This window comes from Phocoena sinus, chromosome 5 (genome assembly GCF_008692025.1).
Source record: "Phocoena sinus isolate mPhoSin1 chromosome 5, mPhoSin1.pri, whole genome shotgun sequence".
Classification (NCBI taxonomy): Eukaryota; Metazoa; Chordata; class Mammalia; order Artiodactyla; family Phocoenidae; genus Phocoena; species Phocoena sinus.
The window spans coordinates 64,465,023-64,480,829 of NC_045767.1; the positions used below are offsets into that span (position 1 = coordinate 64,465,023).

The window sequence follows — 15,807 nt, forward strand, 5'->3', positions numbered from 1 at the left end:
TGGAGTCGCTTTTAAAGCAAATACACGCTATTTTGAGGAAGAATCTCAGTTCCAAGAACGTGCACAGATTCAAGCAGCAGTTAAAAAGCCAAACAGTCAATAAAGGAAGATGGTCACCCTGTCCCGCGACCTCACCTCCTAGAGCCCCTCCCTTTCCACCCACAGCCCCCCATACGCCCCCCCCACCTCAAAACTCACAGGCGCAGAACCACACCTCTGACTCCGGGTGCCTTCAAGGGGCCACCTTGTAAAACTGTGCTTCAGGCCCTACATTTAATTACACACAGCGTGCACATTACTTTCTTAGCTATTTAAAGAAGCACACTTCTTATAACAAAAGTAATATATGCCCACTAAAGAAAAAAAGGCACATAAGAGCATTGAATGGCAAAAAAAAAAAAAAAAATCACCTTCACTCTTATCACTTTGCTATTACATTATTATGATTTCAATATTGTCTGCTGTTAGCAAATCTTTTTCTATTACAAGGGCAATGAAGAATTCTCTACTGTTCATGTGATCCCACCATATGCTTATTATTTTTCTAGACGTATCAGCAAACTTGTAAGGCACTTGTGAGCGTGGACAGGCTTGCCAGATTGGAAAGCTAAGGAATGAAAGTTGAAGCCTTCTTCCCCAGTAAGTACCAGGGAAACTGGTGCAACTGGGCTTTTACACAGAGGGAAACGCTTCACATGTCACAGTTCAGGATTTGGAGGTAAGCATGCAACACACTTGGAATCGGCTGAAAAAGGAAGGCAGCAAGGCCACTTCCCTAGAGTATAATTCGCACAACATCTCTCTGCTGGCTTAGTTACTGAAGAGGGAAGATGTGTGAGTGTGTGTGTGTGTGTGTTTAGAGTGAAAGAGATGGTGTGCGCACACACACATATATATGTATTTCTCCCCACGACACACGCGCCATAGTTGCTGCCTCCTGCACTGCACTGGTGGAACTTTCCATTAGAGTTATATTTAATGTCATTTTATATGCTATCATGCATCTCACTTGTTCAGAAACCTTCCACGGTTTCCCAAAGTCTGCTGGAAAAAATTGCATCTCTTTGGCATTGCATTTTCCCCCCCAGCACAGCCTCAGCTGACCCTTCCTAGCTTGCCTTACACCACGTGGTTCGTCCACCCCACCCACCACCCCTCCACCACCAAATCCTGGGCCCCTGGGCACCTCTCCAGACTCCAAAATGCAGTGTGGAGCCCCCTCTCCCTCCAGCAGTGAAGTTCTGTCACTGTTTATCACCTCCTCCATGAAGATTTTGGGGATTTTCCTGACCAATGTGATTTCTTTTGCAAACCTATAAGCTCCTTGAAGACAAAGCCCAAACTGCACAAGAATACTCGTAGTTTTTGGATGAATCAGTTTACCTTTTTATCCTTTTAACACCCATATAAGGGTTCTTTTCTAAATTTGGCTCATTATATTCTGCATTGTATAATAATTAATTAAGAATATATATATATTCTTTCAAATCTCTTGAACACAGGGATCATATACATATTTCTTGCACTCCTACACCCACCCCAGACCTATAGCAAATATTCAACCAGTACTTACCAAACTAACCCAAATCCAGGATTTAAATGCCAATAAATTTTCCATAATATAGAGGAGAGGTTTGGAAACATAACGAGTAAGGCTCATTCCAAAACAAGCTGAAAGATGGGAAGTAGTTTATCTTACTTTGTGGGTCTCCCATTCTCTTAGAAATAAGTTACAACTTAGAAATAAGTTACATTCTCCATTTTTATATGTGTAGGTCATTGATTTGGAAATTACAATTCATTTCCCTTTGAAATAAATGTTATAAATAATGTTTAAGATCCCTGATAAGTCCCCCAAAGCCAATCTGAACACTCAGCAAAGCAGAAATAGTATATTTGCAATAAAAAGTAGAAAATAAAACTATTGATATATTTTACTAGTACAATAACCAATAAAAACAACCAAATACAAGTGATTATTTTTAACTCGAATAATCATGATTTAAGGAAAGCAGATTTCACTATACAAAAAGGAGGATATATCTAATCATTCTCTCCTGGTTGCTATCATTCACCTGTCTCTTGGGAAATCAAGATGTGGCCTGAGGACCTAGGTCTTACTCTTGATTCCCCAATCTGGACAAAATTATGAGTAATTTCAGCATCCACATGGAACCACATTTAATACCCCATTCGTTCTGTTCCTTCGTCTCCTCATTTTCAGGGATATTCTCCACCCATCTCTTCTCCCACTCCCACAGGCACACCCTGAACCATGCTACCCCTGGGGATAGCATGCATCACCTTTAAATGTTAAACTCATATATCCCCACTCTCTGGGAACTCACCTTCTAACCTTCCAGGTCATTCATTACATTATTCCCAACACACCCATTCTCCGACCTACTTGAAATGTCCAGTTCACTGATCCTTTGCCCAGATCTTTAGAGTATCCTTCTGTTTTAGCTCTCCAGCTCAGATTCCAATATCCAACATTTCAACTATTTTTGTACTACTGTCCTTCAATTGCATTGTTCTGTCAAACATAATCCAGGACAATTTCAATTGTCCACCTGCATTAGAAATAATGAGAGCTCCTGGGTTGGGTGTGCAGGACACATACCATTTTGATCTTTATTAAAAGTCATGGTCACCTAACTCAACCTCAGTATTTCCTGGCAATCCTAAATTGGATGGTTGGTTGGATGGATGGATGGATAATATTAGTGAAAACTTGTAGAGATGCTAAAGAGAATCTCTGCACCCTTTGTAATGCTTTTGAGATGGGTGACCCTTAGTCTAGCATTTCTAATTTTACTTCAAAACATGTGGCTTTGCAATTCTGAGAAAGAGTAAAGTTGGAGGCATCACAATTCCTGATTTCAAAACTATGTTACAAAGCTATAATAATCAAAACAGTACGGTACCAGCATAGAAACAGACACATAGAACAATGGAACAGAATTGAGAGCCCAGAAATAAATCCACATGTAGATAGACAGTGATATTTGATAAAGGAGTCAAGAATACTCAGTGGGAAAATGACAGTCTCTTTAATAAAAATGGTATTAGGAAAACTGGATATTCACATGCAAAAGAATAGACTGGACCCCTATCTTACACTACACACAAAAGTTAACTCTGAATGGATTAAAGACTTAAATGTAAGACATAAAAACATAAAACTACTAGAAGAAAACATGAGGAAAAATCTCCTTGACGTTGGTCTTGGCAACAATTTTTTGGCTATGACACCAAAAGCGCAAAGAACAAAAGAAAAAATTAACAAGTGGGATTACATCAAACTAAAAGGCTTCCACACAGCAAAGGAAACCATCAACAAAATGAAAAAGCAACCTATGGAAGGGGAGAAAATATTTGCAAACCATCTATTTGATGAGGGGTTAATATCCAAATTGAATAAGGAACTCATATAACTCGACAGTAAAAAACAAAAACAAACAAAAAATAGTTTTAAAAATGGGCAAAGTACTTAAATAAACATTTTTTCCAAAGAGGACATACAAATGGCCAACAAGTGCATGAAAAGGTGCTTGACATCACTAATCATCAGGGAACTGCAAATCAAAATCACAGTGAGATACCACCTCACACCTGTTAGAATGGCTATTATCAAAAACACAAGAATAACAAGTGTTGGTGAGGATTAGAGAAAAGGGAACCCTTGTGTACTCTTCTTGAGAATATAAATTGACACAGCCACTATGGAAATCAGTGTGGAGGTTCCTCAGAAAACTAAAGATAGAACGACCATATTATACAGCAATCTCATTTCTGGGTACATATCCAAAGGAAATGAAATCACTATCTCAAAGAGGTATTTGTACTCCCATGTTCATTGCTGCATTATTTATAATAGGCAAGGTATGGAAACAACCCAAGTGTCCATCAACAGATGAATGGGTAAAGAAAATGTGATACACACACACTCACACACACGCACACACTGGACTATCACTCAGCCATTAAAAAAGAAGGAAATCCTGCCTTTTGCAACAACATGGATGGACTTCAAGGGCATTATCCTAAGTGAAATGTCAGACAGAGAAAGACAAATACTGTATGGTCTCACTTACATGTGAAATCTGAAAAAGCCAAATTCATAGAAACAGTAGAATGGTGGTTGCCTGAAACTGGGAGGTGAGGGAAATGGGGAGAAGCTGGTCAAAGGATACAAACTTCCAGCTAGAAGATGAATAAGGTCTGGGAATCTAATGTACAGCATCGTGTATATAATAAACAAATTGTATTCTATACTTGAAAGAAGTTGTTAAGAGTAGATCTTAAATTTTATGACCGCCAGAAAAAAAAAAGTAATTACGTGAGGGGATGGAGGTGTTAACTAACTTTATTGTGGTTATCATTTTGCAATATATATGTGTATCTAATCATCATATTGTACCCCTTAAAATTACATATGTTATAGATCAATAACATCTCAATAAAGCTAGAAGAAAAAGAAAGGAGAAAAAAACACATACATTTCCCTTTAGGGTAGATGTGTCTGTGTTGATCATAATTTCACAAGCACGTGACAATTTTCTGCCTTCATAACTCAGTCCATCATCACACAAGGAGGAGAAACTTTCCTGGGGAAAGAATGGAAAAACTCTGAAAGAGAGTGGAGGAGGAAGAAAGAATCTCAAGAATATGTGTCTGTGTATCAGAAAGGGATTGCCTGAAACGGAACTAACTGTGATATAAGCCCTGAAAGAGAAAGTGGAGGTTTATAGTGGCTTGTATCCACTAGGCTCTGAATCAATCTCAACACAGTGTTACTGTTTAGTTGTCATCTGTTAATCAACAAATATTTTTGGAACAACTTATATCTGCCAGACACTGTTCCAGGAGTTTGGGAAACAGCATTGAAGAAGACAAGAGGGTGCAGAGAAAAGGAAACCCTCCTACACTATTGGTGGGAATGTAAATTGGTGGAGCCACTATGGAGAACAGTATGGAGGTTCCTTCGAAAACTAAAAATGGAACTATCATATGAGCCAGCAATCCCACTCCTGGGCATATACCCAGAAAAAGCCATAATTCAAAAAGGAGTGAGGAAGACAGTGTCCTTGCTCTCATGGAGCCCAGGTTATAATGGGGAGAAAAGGTTAAAAAAAAAAAGCAAGGAGAACTAGACATTGAATGAGGAAGGGAGGGATATTTTAGATTGTGTGGTCATTCCTAAAGATGTAATATTTGATCTGAAAACTAATGTTGAAAAAAAGAACTATCTGTATGGAAATCCGAAATCTTGCTTTCCCCTCATGACTACAAGATGGCTGCCATAGCTTCAAGCATCACACACCCTCACATAACTTCCAAAGCAGGTCTGGGGGTTTATCCTTACAAGAGTTTCCTTTCATCAGGAAGAAACATTTTCCATAAGCCCCAGCACACTTCCCTACAGGTCCCACTGGCCAGAACCAGGTCACATAGATATGGTTCTCTCCACTCACCAGCAAAAACGATTGCAATGATTGGTTGGGAGGAATGATGATGGCTCCAGGGAGGAGTACCCTTCCCTGAGCACATGCTGCCCCAAACCTAAACCAGACTAGCCTGCTATCCTCAAAGAGCAGCAGTGAAGCAGCTACTGGAAGGACCAAGCTTGAGATATTTCATTTACCCAGGATATATGGATTTATCCAGGACCAAAGCTTGTGCCAGGCATTGTACTAGTATTAGGAATAAAAAGAAGACCTAGACACCACTTTGTACCACCTCCTTAAAAACAGTGAGGGGAACTCCTTCTTCCCTCTGCCTCACTATTTCAAAGGTACAGTTCATGGCCACTTGCCACCCTGAAGCCCCCTCTCATCTTTTTGGTCTAAATGACTTCTTCTCAATTCATAGTTCACACTTACTCATTTTACAAACATTCATTGAACATCTGAGCCATAAGGATACAATTTTGCTAAAAAGACAAGGTCCGTGCCCTCACAGAGTTTCTATTTTAGTGACATAGAGAGAGGTAAAGAGTCAATTACAAGAAAGAATAATAAGAGGTGAAGCCTGGGTGCTATCAGGGTACCAAGAAGGAGCACCTCCAACTCATCCAAAGGTGGGGTGAGGGATGGTAGTAAGAAAAGATAAATTTCATTGAAGATGTCATTTAAAGGATGAATAGAATTTAGGGACATGAGAGTGGAGGTCAGGAGTTGGGGAGAAAGCCAAGGAGGCTAGTCCATCTAGAAAAATGAGCGTGTGCAAAGGGCCAGAGGTGGAGACAGAGAGTTGGAGGAAAGCAAAGGAAAGAAGCTCATTGTTGCTGGAGAAAAGAGTGGGAGGGGAGCACAGGTAGAGATGAGTTTATAATGACAGGTGAAGGCCAGGTCAACATTGGGGCTAAACTCTTGGACTTTATCCAGAGAGAAGCCATTGAAGGGTTTGACATGTTTAGGTTTGCATTTTAGAAAAAGGCATTCTTAATCCTTTGCTCCAATCCCTTACCCACACTTCAGCCACGCTGCAAACAGGATGACCAACAAGACACTGTGGCAATAGGCTGGGCCAGGGTGGTGGCCAAGGAGTGGGTGTTGATTGAGGAGGTCAGGGATTCAGTGAACCACAGGACTGTGACCAGCGAGGGAGGGGGGAGGAGTTAAGGATGACTTCAGGCAGTTCTGGTTGGGGCACCTGGAGGGATGGTGGTGTCCTTCACTGGATGGATTCATTTTTGGACAAGTTATGTTGAGCTGCCTCCCACAGGGCACTGAACACAGTTGTGTTCATTAATTAATCTTTTTTATGACTTCTCTCCTCCCTCCCGCATCTTTCATATCAAAGCCCCTCCCTATCGGATAGACCTACTTCAATCTTCTCTTCAGGTTTTCATTACTCTGTGTCCCCTGAGTGAAGCCTGTAGTTTTTGAGACCCCACTATGAGAGAGGCACAGAAATGCAAAACAATTTCACCAGTCATCACTAATATGTTGTTGTTTTTTCTCAGCTAGTACAAATCTAAGTCGTCTAATCAGACATTTAACGGTGTCAGTGATCAACGGGTTGCAATTAGTAATTGACCCGAATCCAACTTTTTCCATTGTATTTGTCTTTATTCACTAAAACAAACAAACAAACAAACAACCTCATCCCTTTACATTTTAAAGATTAATCTTCTGGGACAGTATGATGGCACATTCTGGGTGTTTTCCACGTGGTCTTTTATGTATATGCATTTTTTTTTTTACAACAAGCAATTTCACTATTTGAGGTTTCCCGGTACTAATTTTATAATATTGTGTAGTTACATGCCGGGGCTCCGAATATACTCTATCTCTACGTTTTAAGTAGTACCATGCCTGGATGAAGCATCAAAGAGAGAATAGTGAACTTAAAGGGACTTTAAAACATCTTGAAGCAATAACAAGCCATAGACTGCAGCTGGGGCATTTTAAAACAGTGCACAAGACTAAAACAATTGAACCAATTTGTCCTTTGTTCTCTTTATTGCATTCTTTATTACATTAGTACTGCTGAAAAAGAAACTCGAAAAGCATTAAACTTGGGTACCAAGCTCTCCAAAGTCCTTCCAGGGGCCTGGCTGGGACAGAAAGCGAGTTTCCGCCTCCCGGCTCCTGTGAACTCCCCCGAGGACGCTCGCGCTCGGTCCCAGGGAGGCGACACGAAAGGAAAGGTCGCCGCTGCGAGCCCTCAGCTCGCCCCGAGTTCTCCCTCTGGGCGGGAGGATCTGGACCGAACTTTGCCAAGTTTTCCGACAGGCCTGGCTGAGCAAATGCCGCTGCGCCCGTCGCCGTTACGCTCCAGCGGCAGGCCCGGCCGTGGGAAGTTTGTTCGAGGGTCTCCCGGCCTTCAAAGAAAAGTCCCGGGAGGTGGGGGCACCGCCCTGCCGGGCCGCACCCCCGTGGAGCGGGCGACAAGGGGGCCCCGGCGCCCCCGGGCACAAAGAAAGCGCGCCAGAGGATGGCTAACGACCTTGGAAACTCCGGACCATTTTAGGGTTTAAGTCACCCTAACTGCCCTCCCTTTCCTCGCCGCGCTTTCTCTCCCGAATCCGCCCCCGTCCACCCGCTGCTTCACCAGCGGTGCCTTTTTCTGCTTTTTCTTTAAGAGTTGTCTGCGCTGGGCCCAGGAGGGGCCGCGCTGGGCGCGGGGCCCAGCCCTTCCCGCCACGCCCCGGGGCCGCCCTTCCCGCTGGAGCCGGCTGATTGATGGCCCCGACCGTCCCGGGTCCCCCGCCTCGGCTCGCCCGCGAGCCCGGCTGTGTGTTTTGGAAGCGGCGCAGCGGGCTGCAGCGCTGTGACGCCCGGAGCGGCCAGCGCCGCCCTTCCTTCCCCCCGGGCTCGGGCGGCGGCGCGGCGGCGGGTCCGGGCCGGGCGGGGCCGCGGGCTCCCGGGCGGAGGGCTACAGGGAGGGGACTTTGGGGCGGGGGCTCCAGGGCGGGGGCGCAGGGCCGGGCGGAGGGCGGAGGCCGCGCACGCCCAGCCCCACGGCCGCACCGCGCCTCGCGGGACAGGTTGGGCAGGCGGGGCGGCGCCCGGCTCCGGGGAATAATGAGTGTCTGTCAGGCCGTCCCCGGGTGACTGGGCGGGGCGGGGCGGAGGCGGCGCGGGAGGCGAGGGTGGCGGGGGAAGGGCGCAGGGCGGGGTGCGTGTTTGCGCTAGTGACTCGACCGACCCCTCCGGCGGCTGCCTCCACCCAAGTGGGTGGGGACCCGCCCAGCCCGGGCGGCCGCGGCGGCTCCCTCTCCCCTCCCTGACCCTCCCACCCCGGGTCCCAGCCTCTACTTACCCCGCCAGCCCTGGGAGGCTCGCAGAGCGAGCGGCGCCGGCGTCATGTGACTGCCCGGAGTTGGTGCCAGGAGCCAGAGGGGAGCCAGGAGCGGAGCCGCGCGGAGCCGGGGCCCGAGCTGGAGCGCAGCGCGAGCGCCCGCCGAGCCGAGCCGAGCCGCGCCCGCCGCACGCGCGCCAGTCCCCGTCCCCTGCGGCCGCCACCGCCAAAGCCGCCGGGACTGGAGCGCTGACACCACTGCATCCACGGGTTTCCAGGCAGCCCGGATCCGGGCCTTTATTTCTCGCCTGCAGCGCTCAGCACCGCGCCTCGAAAAGTAAGTCCCCTCTCCCTCACCTTTCCTTCTCGCCCCGACTCCCGCTGCCCCCCTTTTCGGCTCGTCCGGTTTCCTTTTTTTCCCCCCAAGGGGGGGCGCGCAGCGAATGGGTTGGGGGTGCAGCGCGGAGGTTGGGGCGCTCCTGGGCTTGGGAAAGTGCAACAGCTCCAGGCAGCCGGGGGTTGGGGTGGAGGAGGAGGCGAGGAGGAGGGGGCCCCCGGGTTCAGCGGTGGAAAGTGTGGGATTGGGGAGAGCCACCGTGCGGATCGGCGGGTGCGGGGAGCGAGGCTGGCGGCGCCTGCCGCGGCCCCAGTTAGGGCGCGGGCGGGGGCTCACCTGTGTGGTCCCCCGACAGCCGCCCGCCCGCCCGCCCGCCCGCCCGCGATTCCCTCCAAAGCCCCAGAAATCTCAGTTCCCTCCGCGTGTGGCAACGTTGTTTGGAGAAAGGTAGCGCAGAGGCCGCGCGCTCCCGCTCCTCCCCCTCCTGTTCCCCCACCCCCCGCGCTCTCCCCCTCCACCTCCCCGCCCTCCGCCTGCGCCCCCAGCAGCCCCCCTCCTCGGACGGGGCGTGCTGTCGCTCACCCGCCGGCGGAGCAAACTTGGAGCAGCTTCGCGGGCCTTCTGGGAAGAAACTTGGGGCGATTGGGAGTGAAGGCAAACATCCCAGTCTCGGTGCTGGAGCCCAGGAGCTGCCAGGGCGTCTGGATTCCCGAGGGCAGGAGAAAGAGCTGGCCGGGTTTGGAGAGTCCTCCTCCGGTGCAAGGAGAACCTGCCGCAGTGTCTGGAGCAAGGATTGCAGCGTGGCTGGAGGCGGAGAACGCCTTAGTCAACTGCCCGCAGTGTTAGGGACCCGAGCCGGGTGGGGACTGAGGGACGGATCCCTGGACCCGCACCCTTGGGACCTACCTTTCCGAGTGGCTTTTTTGGAGATGGCAGACAATACCTGGAATTGTCATAGCTACTTCTTTGGCAGATAAAAGAGAGAACACTCTACGCTGCTTTAAATTTTACAGCAATATACAATAATACTAGATGAAGAACGTGTGAATGGGACTTTTTTTAAAGTCAGGTTAAACGGAAATTGGTAATTGCTCACCTTCTTGTATTTCACTAAAATAAACATTTTACACTGAATGTTTTTTTTACTCAATGTATTTTTCCATTAATGTCATCCAAGACACTTAAATGTATTTATATTCTCACAAGAATCTAGTATATGGAGAAAAGTATGAAGTAGTATTCTGACTTCATTTAGATTTAGTATCTAATTATTAAGCAAAATCAAGTGGGGAATAGGGCAGTTGTTCACTATAGGTTATTCCACAGAACAGTTTTGTGCTGTCCTTTTCTGAGTGCTTTATGTATGAATTTGAGGAGCATTTTTAAGAGAGAAATCCATCTGGATGATAATCTGCCTAGCCCAAGAGAAGACTTGCTTCTAGGGAAAAAACAATTTAATAACACTAACATCTTCAAAATTTTGTGAGTTAGTATCTTTAAAAGAGTTAGTAGTATCTTTAAAAGAGTGGATGAGTTTCTTCCGACTTGAAACATGGATTATGGGAGTTGCCCTTATTCTGTTAACAGAACCTGAAATGGGATGTTTGATTAATTTCATTTAGCTCCCTAGAGAAACTGATATCTCAATTTCTACAGTCAGTGGGGTTTGCTGCAGAACTGTTAGAAGAAAGCAGCCTAATGTACTGTGGTTGAGGTCAGTGAAGATAGGCTGTAAGGAGCATTCTGTTTGCATGAAGAATGCAAGTATGAAAATCCTAACGTGAGAACAACGAAAGTAACTGCTTAGACCACAGAACCTTGTCAGAGGTAAAACATGACAACATAGCTTTGGAGAGAGCTATTGTTTTTTTCACTGCAAAGTTTCTAAATTAAAACCCAATCTTCTGGTTGCTATGGACACAGTGATGCCTTTTTTTTCTTCTTCTTTTTTTCTTTTTTTTTTTTTTTTTACCTGTAGTTATGTCTACACACAGATTCTTAAATCTCTGCTAATAGAAACCTGAGTTAAACAGTACTGGCTAACAAAATAAAGAGAAAAATCAGAAAAGGACTAGTGAGTGGATTTTGCTACCTTAAAAATACCTAAAGGAAAAATAGACATTTTAGGATGTCTTATACAAATTGATACTCTATTCTGCAGATTGTATAACAATTTTGGATTAAATGAAATATCAGGAACAGAATCAGATTCTCAAAAGGTGGATTTTTGTAAATGTGTGTACATGTAGAACAGATGTGCAGCTGTGTGGAAGTATCTTTGTAACTATGCAGTTGAAAAAGACAGTGAAAATTTGGGGTGACTCTAGATGTCCCACACTCTTCATCTTAGAATTTAGTTCTGTGGCTCAGGGACACTTACAGTTGGTCCCACTTCGGTTATGTGGGATGACCCCAGTGTCAACTGAATTCTCAGCAGCTGTGCTGTCTCATTTTCCTCTTGATGCTCTGAGGCTGAACAGTGATCATTACCCTGTTACCTTAACCCAGAATTTGATCGTGGCTAGAGACCATCCATTAGGATGGGGGAGAAAGAGACAAAAGAAACTGGTAGGGAGGCTGGTGTTAATTAGGAAGGTTTCTGCTGCTTGAATATGATAAAATCACATGTTCACTTACGGTGTTTACTGTATGTGGAAGCTCCTATTTGTAAATAGGGCAGGTCCCCTGTATAAAGCTGGTGTTATTATTCACACCCATAGAACAAACACCTCCACCCCCCTGTTGTTGTCTTAAAAAACTCCAGCTGCTCATGAATATAGGGTCAGGGAGGGCCGGCTAAATGTTTCTCTGTGCTTTCTCTCCAGCACAGCCAGCAGAGCTGTTTCCTGTTCTTTGTTTCAAGGCTGGGGTTTGCGTCATACATTCCAAGTGGCATATGTGTGCTCTTTCCTGTTTCAGGCTGTTTTCTGGTAGATCAGTAGCCCAGACCAGGCCATGGTCCCTGCCCCTAAACTCCCTATCCCCACCCAGGGAGTTATCATGTCTCTACACACTTACGATTGCCTAAGATGCCTGTGTTATGTCATAATGAGAAGTCAGTTAACCTTTTCACATACACCCTTTGCTCCCATGTGTTTATATGGGTGAATAAATACTTTTACCTTTTTTAGTTTATCATTGCCAGCTTGTGATTTTAAGAAATGTGTGTGCATGTTGGCTAGAAATCTAAAGGAGGTTGTTTTGTTTGTTTGTTTTTCATTCTTGTTTTGAGATAGGCATTTTGCCCTGAAGCTGTCAATTTTGGATGGGGTTACCACCTTACAGTTTAGAAGATCTAGCATGATCTGAAGGATGTGGCTCACCCTTGCATTTAACACAGGACATTCAAGGCACAGGAGGCTTCATGGGATGGAGAACTCAAGCAGCCTTGGCAGCTTGGACTGACTTGGAAGTCTTGCTTATGTTTTAAAGGAGAAATCTTCTATTGAAGCAAAACATAAGATGTATTGAGAGTACTACAGGATTACTTCTTTTTAAGGACAAAGATTTTACTGTATGCTACATCTGATTTCCAAACTGTTCTAAGAATAAGAAGCTCAAAAAAAGGAGAACTGGAATAAGTTCATTTAATGATAGTTTGGAAATTTTTAACCTTATATTTTGAAGACAGAAGGAGAATGCTCTTGTTTTTATTGTTTTACAGTAACAACTTTCTCATAATCCCCCCCCCCTTTTTTTTTGGTATATTCTGTCAGTTGTGAGTTAGCAAATTTCTGGGTTAACCATTTAAAACCTACTTTAACAAACTATTTTTCTGTTGGTTCTCCAGAAATGAAGTTTTAAAAACAAGGTTGGAAAAGAAAACTTTTGACAAGTTTCCCCCTTAAATGTCTTCTTTGGGGATTTTCTCTAAAATCTAAAGGAATTATCTGCAGTGTTCTCTAATGGAATTAATGGAATGAGTTGCCGAGGAAGCACATCAGGCCCTACCTATTCTTCCCCAAATCCGTAATAATAATAATAATAATGCTTTGGTTTTAACATATCTTCCCATCACGTTTTTCTTTGATAGATAAAAGGGAAATGCACAATATGCTATTAAGAAAGCTGCTAGGGTCAAATAGTAGGATATTGACAACCTTCCAAGAAAAAAGATGGGAGTTTGGAAAGTTTCAATAAGATTTTTCCTTTCTTCTTTGGAGGAAGCAAACTTGAAATACTAAGCTGCTTGTAGGACAAGAGGCCTTTAAACTAAATTCATAAGTAACCCAAATTGAAGTAAGTTTTTTTGGTTTAGTTCCAAAGTTGTGAACAATTCAACTAGATTTGGTAGACTGAGTCTTTATTTGGCTTACCCCAAATCATTCTTTCCTCCCTATTTGTTGGGAGAGGGAGGTGGTTAATAGAGGTGATTAGGATCTAATATGTTCTGTCAGGAAAAATTCTGCAGGCTTTTAAATGTAAGCTAAACAGTTGGGAAAAATTGTACCAGTCTGATAGTTATTATAATTACCAAAAAAGTGAGGGAGGTGAACACAATAGTTTCATCTCTAAATCATGTAAATCATTTATCTCCATACCCCCCCCTTTTTAGATACTTGCCTTCTTAATTTGTCCAAGTCAACATTTCTGGTATAAAATGAACAGCTTTCTTAAGTGGTTCTTACTCTGTTTTCACACCCAGTTGTGTTTAAGAAAAATAAATACAGGCAACCTCGTCCTTTAAGTATCAGGAATTACATTATTCTGGAAATTGGGTTTCTTTCTGAAGTGCTTCAGTTATCATTGGTTATAGCTTTTAAAAAAAAATCCTAGAGACATAAAACAATTGATATCTGGTTTGCTAATATGTAGTATTCCAGCCAAAACTCATGATGGAGTGAGTTGGAAGGGAAGGATTATGATGGCTTTTAGCATTCTCATTTTCAAGCCTGATCTGTCCCTTTCTTAGACCCCGTTTCTCATCTGAAGCAGTAATGCCAGAGCTCGAGACAGGAAACCAGACAGCAGTCTGCCCTGATAAGAGAGGGCATTGTCTAAGGAAGGTAGCCCTGCTTTCCCCCCCTCAATTCTCCTTCCTTGAAATTTAGTAGTAATAAGAGACACAATGCTATAGACACAGTTTCTGAACCAGAACTAGGACTGTTTTTTCCCACAGCAAATATATGTATGTATATACATATATACACATACATACATATATATATATATATATATATATATACACACACACACACACACACATATGTATGTCTCTATGTATATCCTTTTAACTGGCTCTGTGCGTTTTCTGGAATATCACCATAGTTAAATGGCACATTAGAAAAAATTATCAGTATATTTTGTATCTATTGGTCAGAGTATTTAATAGTAAGTTTCTTTCTCTAGCAAAGCAGATTCCTAGAGCTATTGGAAACTCATTCCTTTGTGTTGGCAGGCCGAATACATTATCACTTCCCCCATCTCATTATTAAGGGGAGCTGGAGACTGCTAAGTGGCCCTTCAGCCCATGCATTCCGTGTAACCCTGGGTCTAGCTCTTACCCTCTTCCCAGAAGGGGGTGCCTCCTGAGACAGCCCCCTTCCAAGAGGACCCTGAAGGAGCCCAGCTTAACCTGGGACATGCTTAAGATGGTTGCCAATCTCTAGAAGGCCTGGGGCTCTCCAGAGATGGCCTGGAGCTAGTCTCAACCCAGATCAGTGGAGTTTGGTCAAATCTAGACAGAAGAGGTCCAGCAGACACTGAGGTCAGCGCCTTCTACCCTGGAGAGCGACCTGTGATCCAGTGTGGGGTTTTTCTCCTTGGTCCCATATGCTCTTCATTCTAACTACTGTTCTCTGAGTCTAATCACTGAAATCCACTCTTGTGTTTGTTCTTGCACTTTACACCCTGGTACCTTCCAAAGCTTTGCACCTCCAAACCGCTAACATTAGGAAGTTCAAGTTCCTGTTCCACTTAGTTCTCCAGACAAGGGTGTTTTGTCTCCCAAGCCTCCTGTGTAAAGTTTTCACATTTACTTTGCGTTTCAGGTTTTAGAAGATGATTTTAAGGCTAGCTGCACTGGCCCCTGGGCAAATTTTCCTTGTGTGAACCCCTTGTGTACAGTCACTCTGAGGCCCTTGCCCTTCATTTTATCCTAGCATGTAAGAAGGGTAGTTTGACATCCATTCATGTATTCATCTCACAAATTTACTGAGCACCTACTCATTAGAGCTAATCTAAGATTGCAGTCATTTTTCTCAGTTATGCCACAAAATGGAGTAGGTCCAGAGTGATCTAACCTGAAAAGTCACTTGGAAATCGTAATTGTCCGCTGGAACCTCCCCATGGCACTGCCTTCCATGGGCCAGTGTGGCACACACACCCCACGCCCCTGGCCCCAGGGGAGTGCCCCAACTATAAGATGATTCTACTTGAGAGTGAGTCCCATAGCGTAGAGTGGAGCAGAACAGAAAGAGCCGTGGGTCTGCAGTGGACAGACTTGGCTTCTTGGCTGCAGCTCCAGCCAGCTCTGTGAATTTGGGCAAGTCTTTTCACCTCTGTTCCTCCATTTCCTCATTTCTAAAATGGGGACGAGGACCTGACCCTTCCACCTTTGTACAGTTATTATGAGGATTTCCGTATTTACTTGGGTGAAGCTGCCAGTTTTTTCTGAACAGTTTTATGGATGCACTGGCTAACAATCGGCTAATTTGGGGCCTTTAGAATGTGTCTTTTGATGTTGCGTCCAGGCATGCACTGAGACAGGGGAGGCATCA

At 44.7% G+C, this 15,807-nt stretch overlaps 2 protein-coding genes across 5 annotated transcripts in view; one reads left to right on the forward strand and one right to left on the reverse strand.

Moving 5' to 3' along the window:
* The window catches only part of LOC116753948 (uncharacterized protein C10orf95-like), a 31,284-nt gene extending 21,240 nt beyond the window's left edge, over positions 1–10,044 (reverse strand). The window contains exons 1-3 of the mRNA XM_032631976.1: positions 9,995–10,044; positions 9,675–9,892; positions 8,773–9,477 (exon numbers count right to left, since the gene is read on the reverse strand). Coding sequence (XP_032487867.1) covers positions 8,773–9,477; positions 9,675–9,892; positions 9,995–10,044 — 973 coding nt within the window. The remainder of the gene's footprint in view (positions 1–8,772; positions 9,478–9,674; positions 9,893–9,994) is intronic.
* Positions 8,684–15,807, forward strand: part of KLF3 (Kruppel like factor 3) — a 36,723-nt gene continuing 29,599 nt past the window's right edge. For 2 of the 4 annotated variants that reach the window (XM_032631804.1, XM_032631801.1), the window contains exon 1: positions 8,954–9,088. The gene's annotated coding sequence lies outside the window, so the exon portion shown is untranslated. Of the gene's footprint in view, positions 9,089–15,807 lie in introns of all 4 variants that reach the window. The other 2 variants (XM_032631800.1, XM_032631805.1) reach the window with 2 other exon arrangements.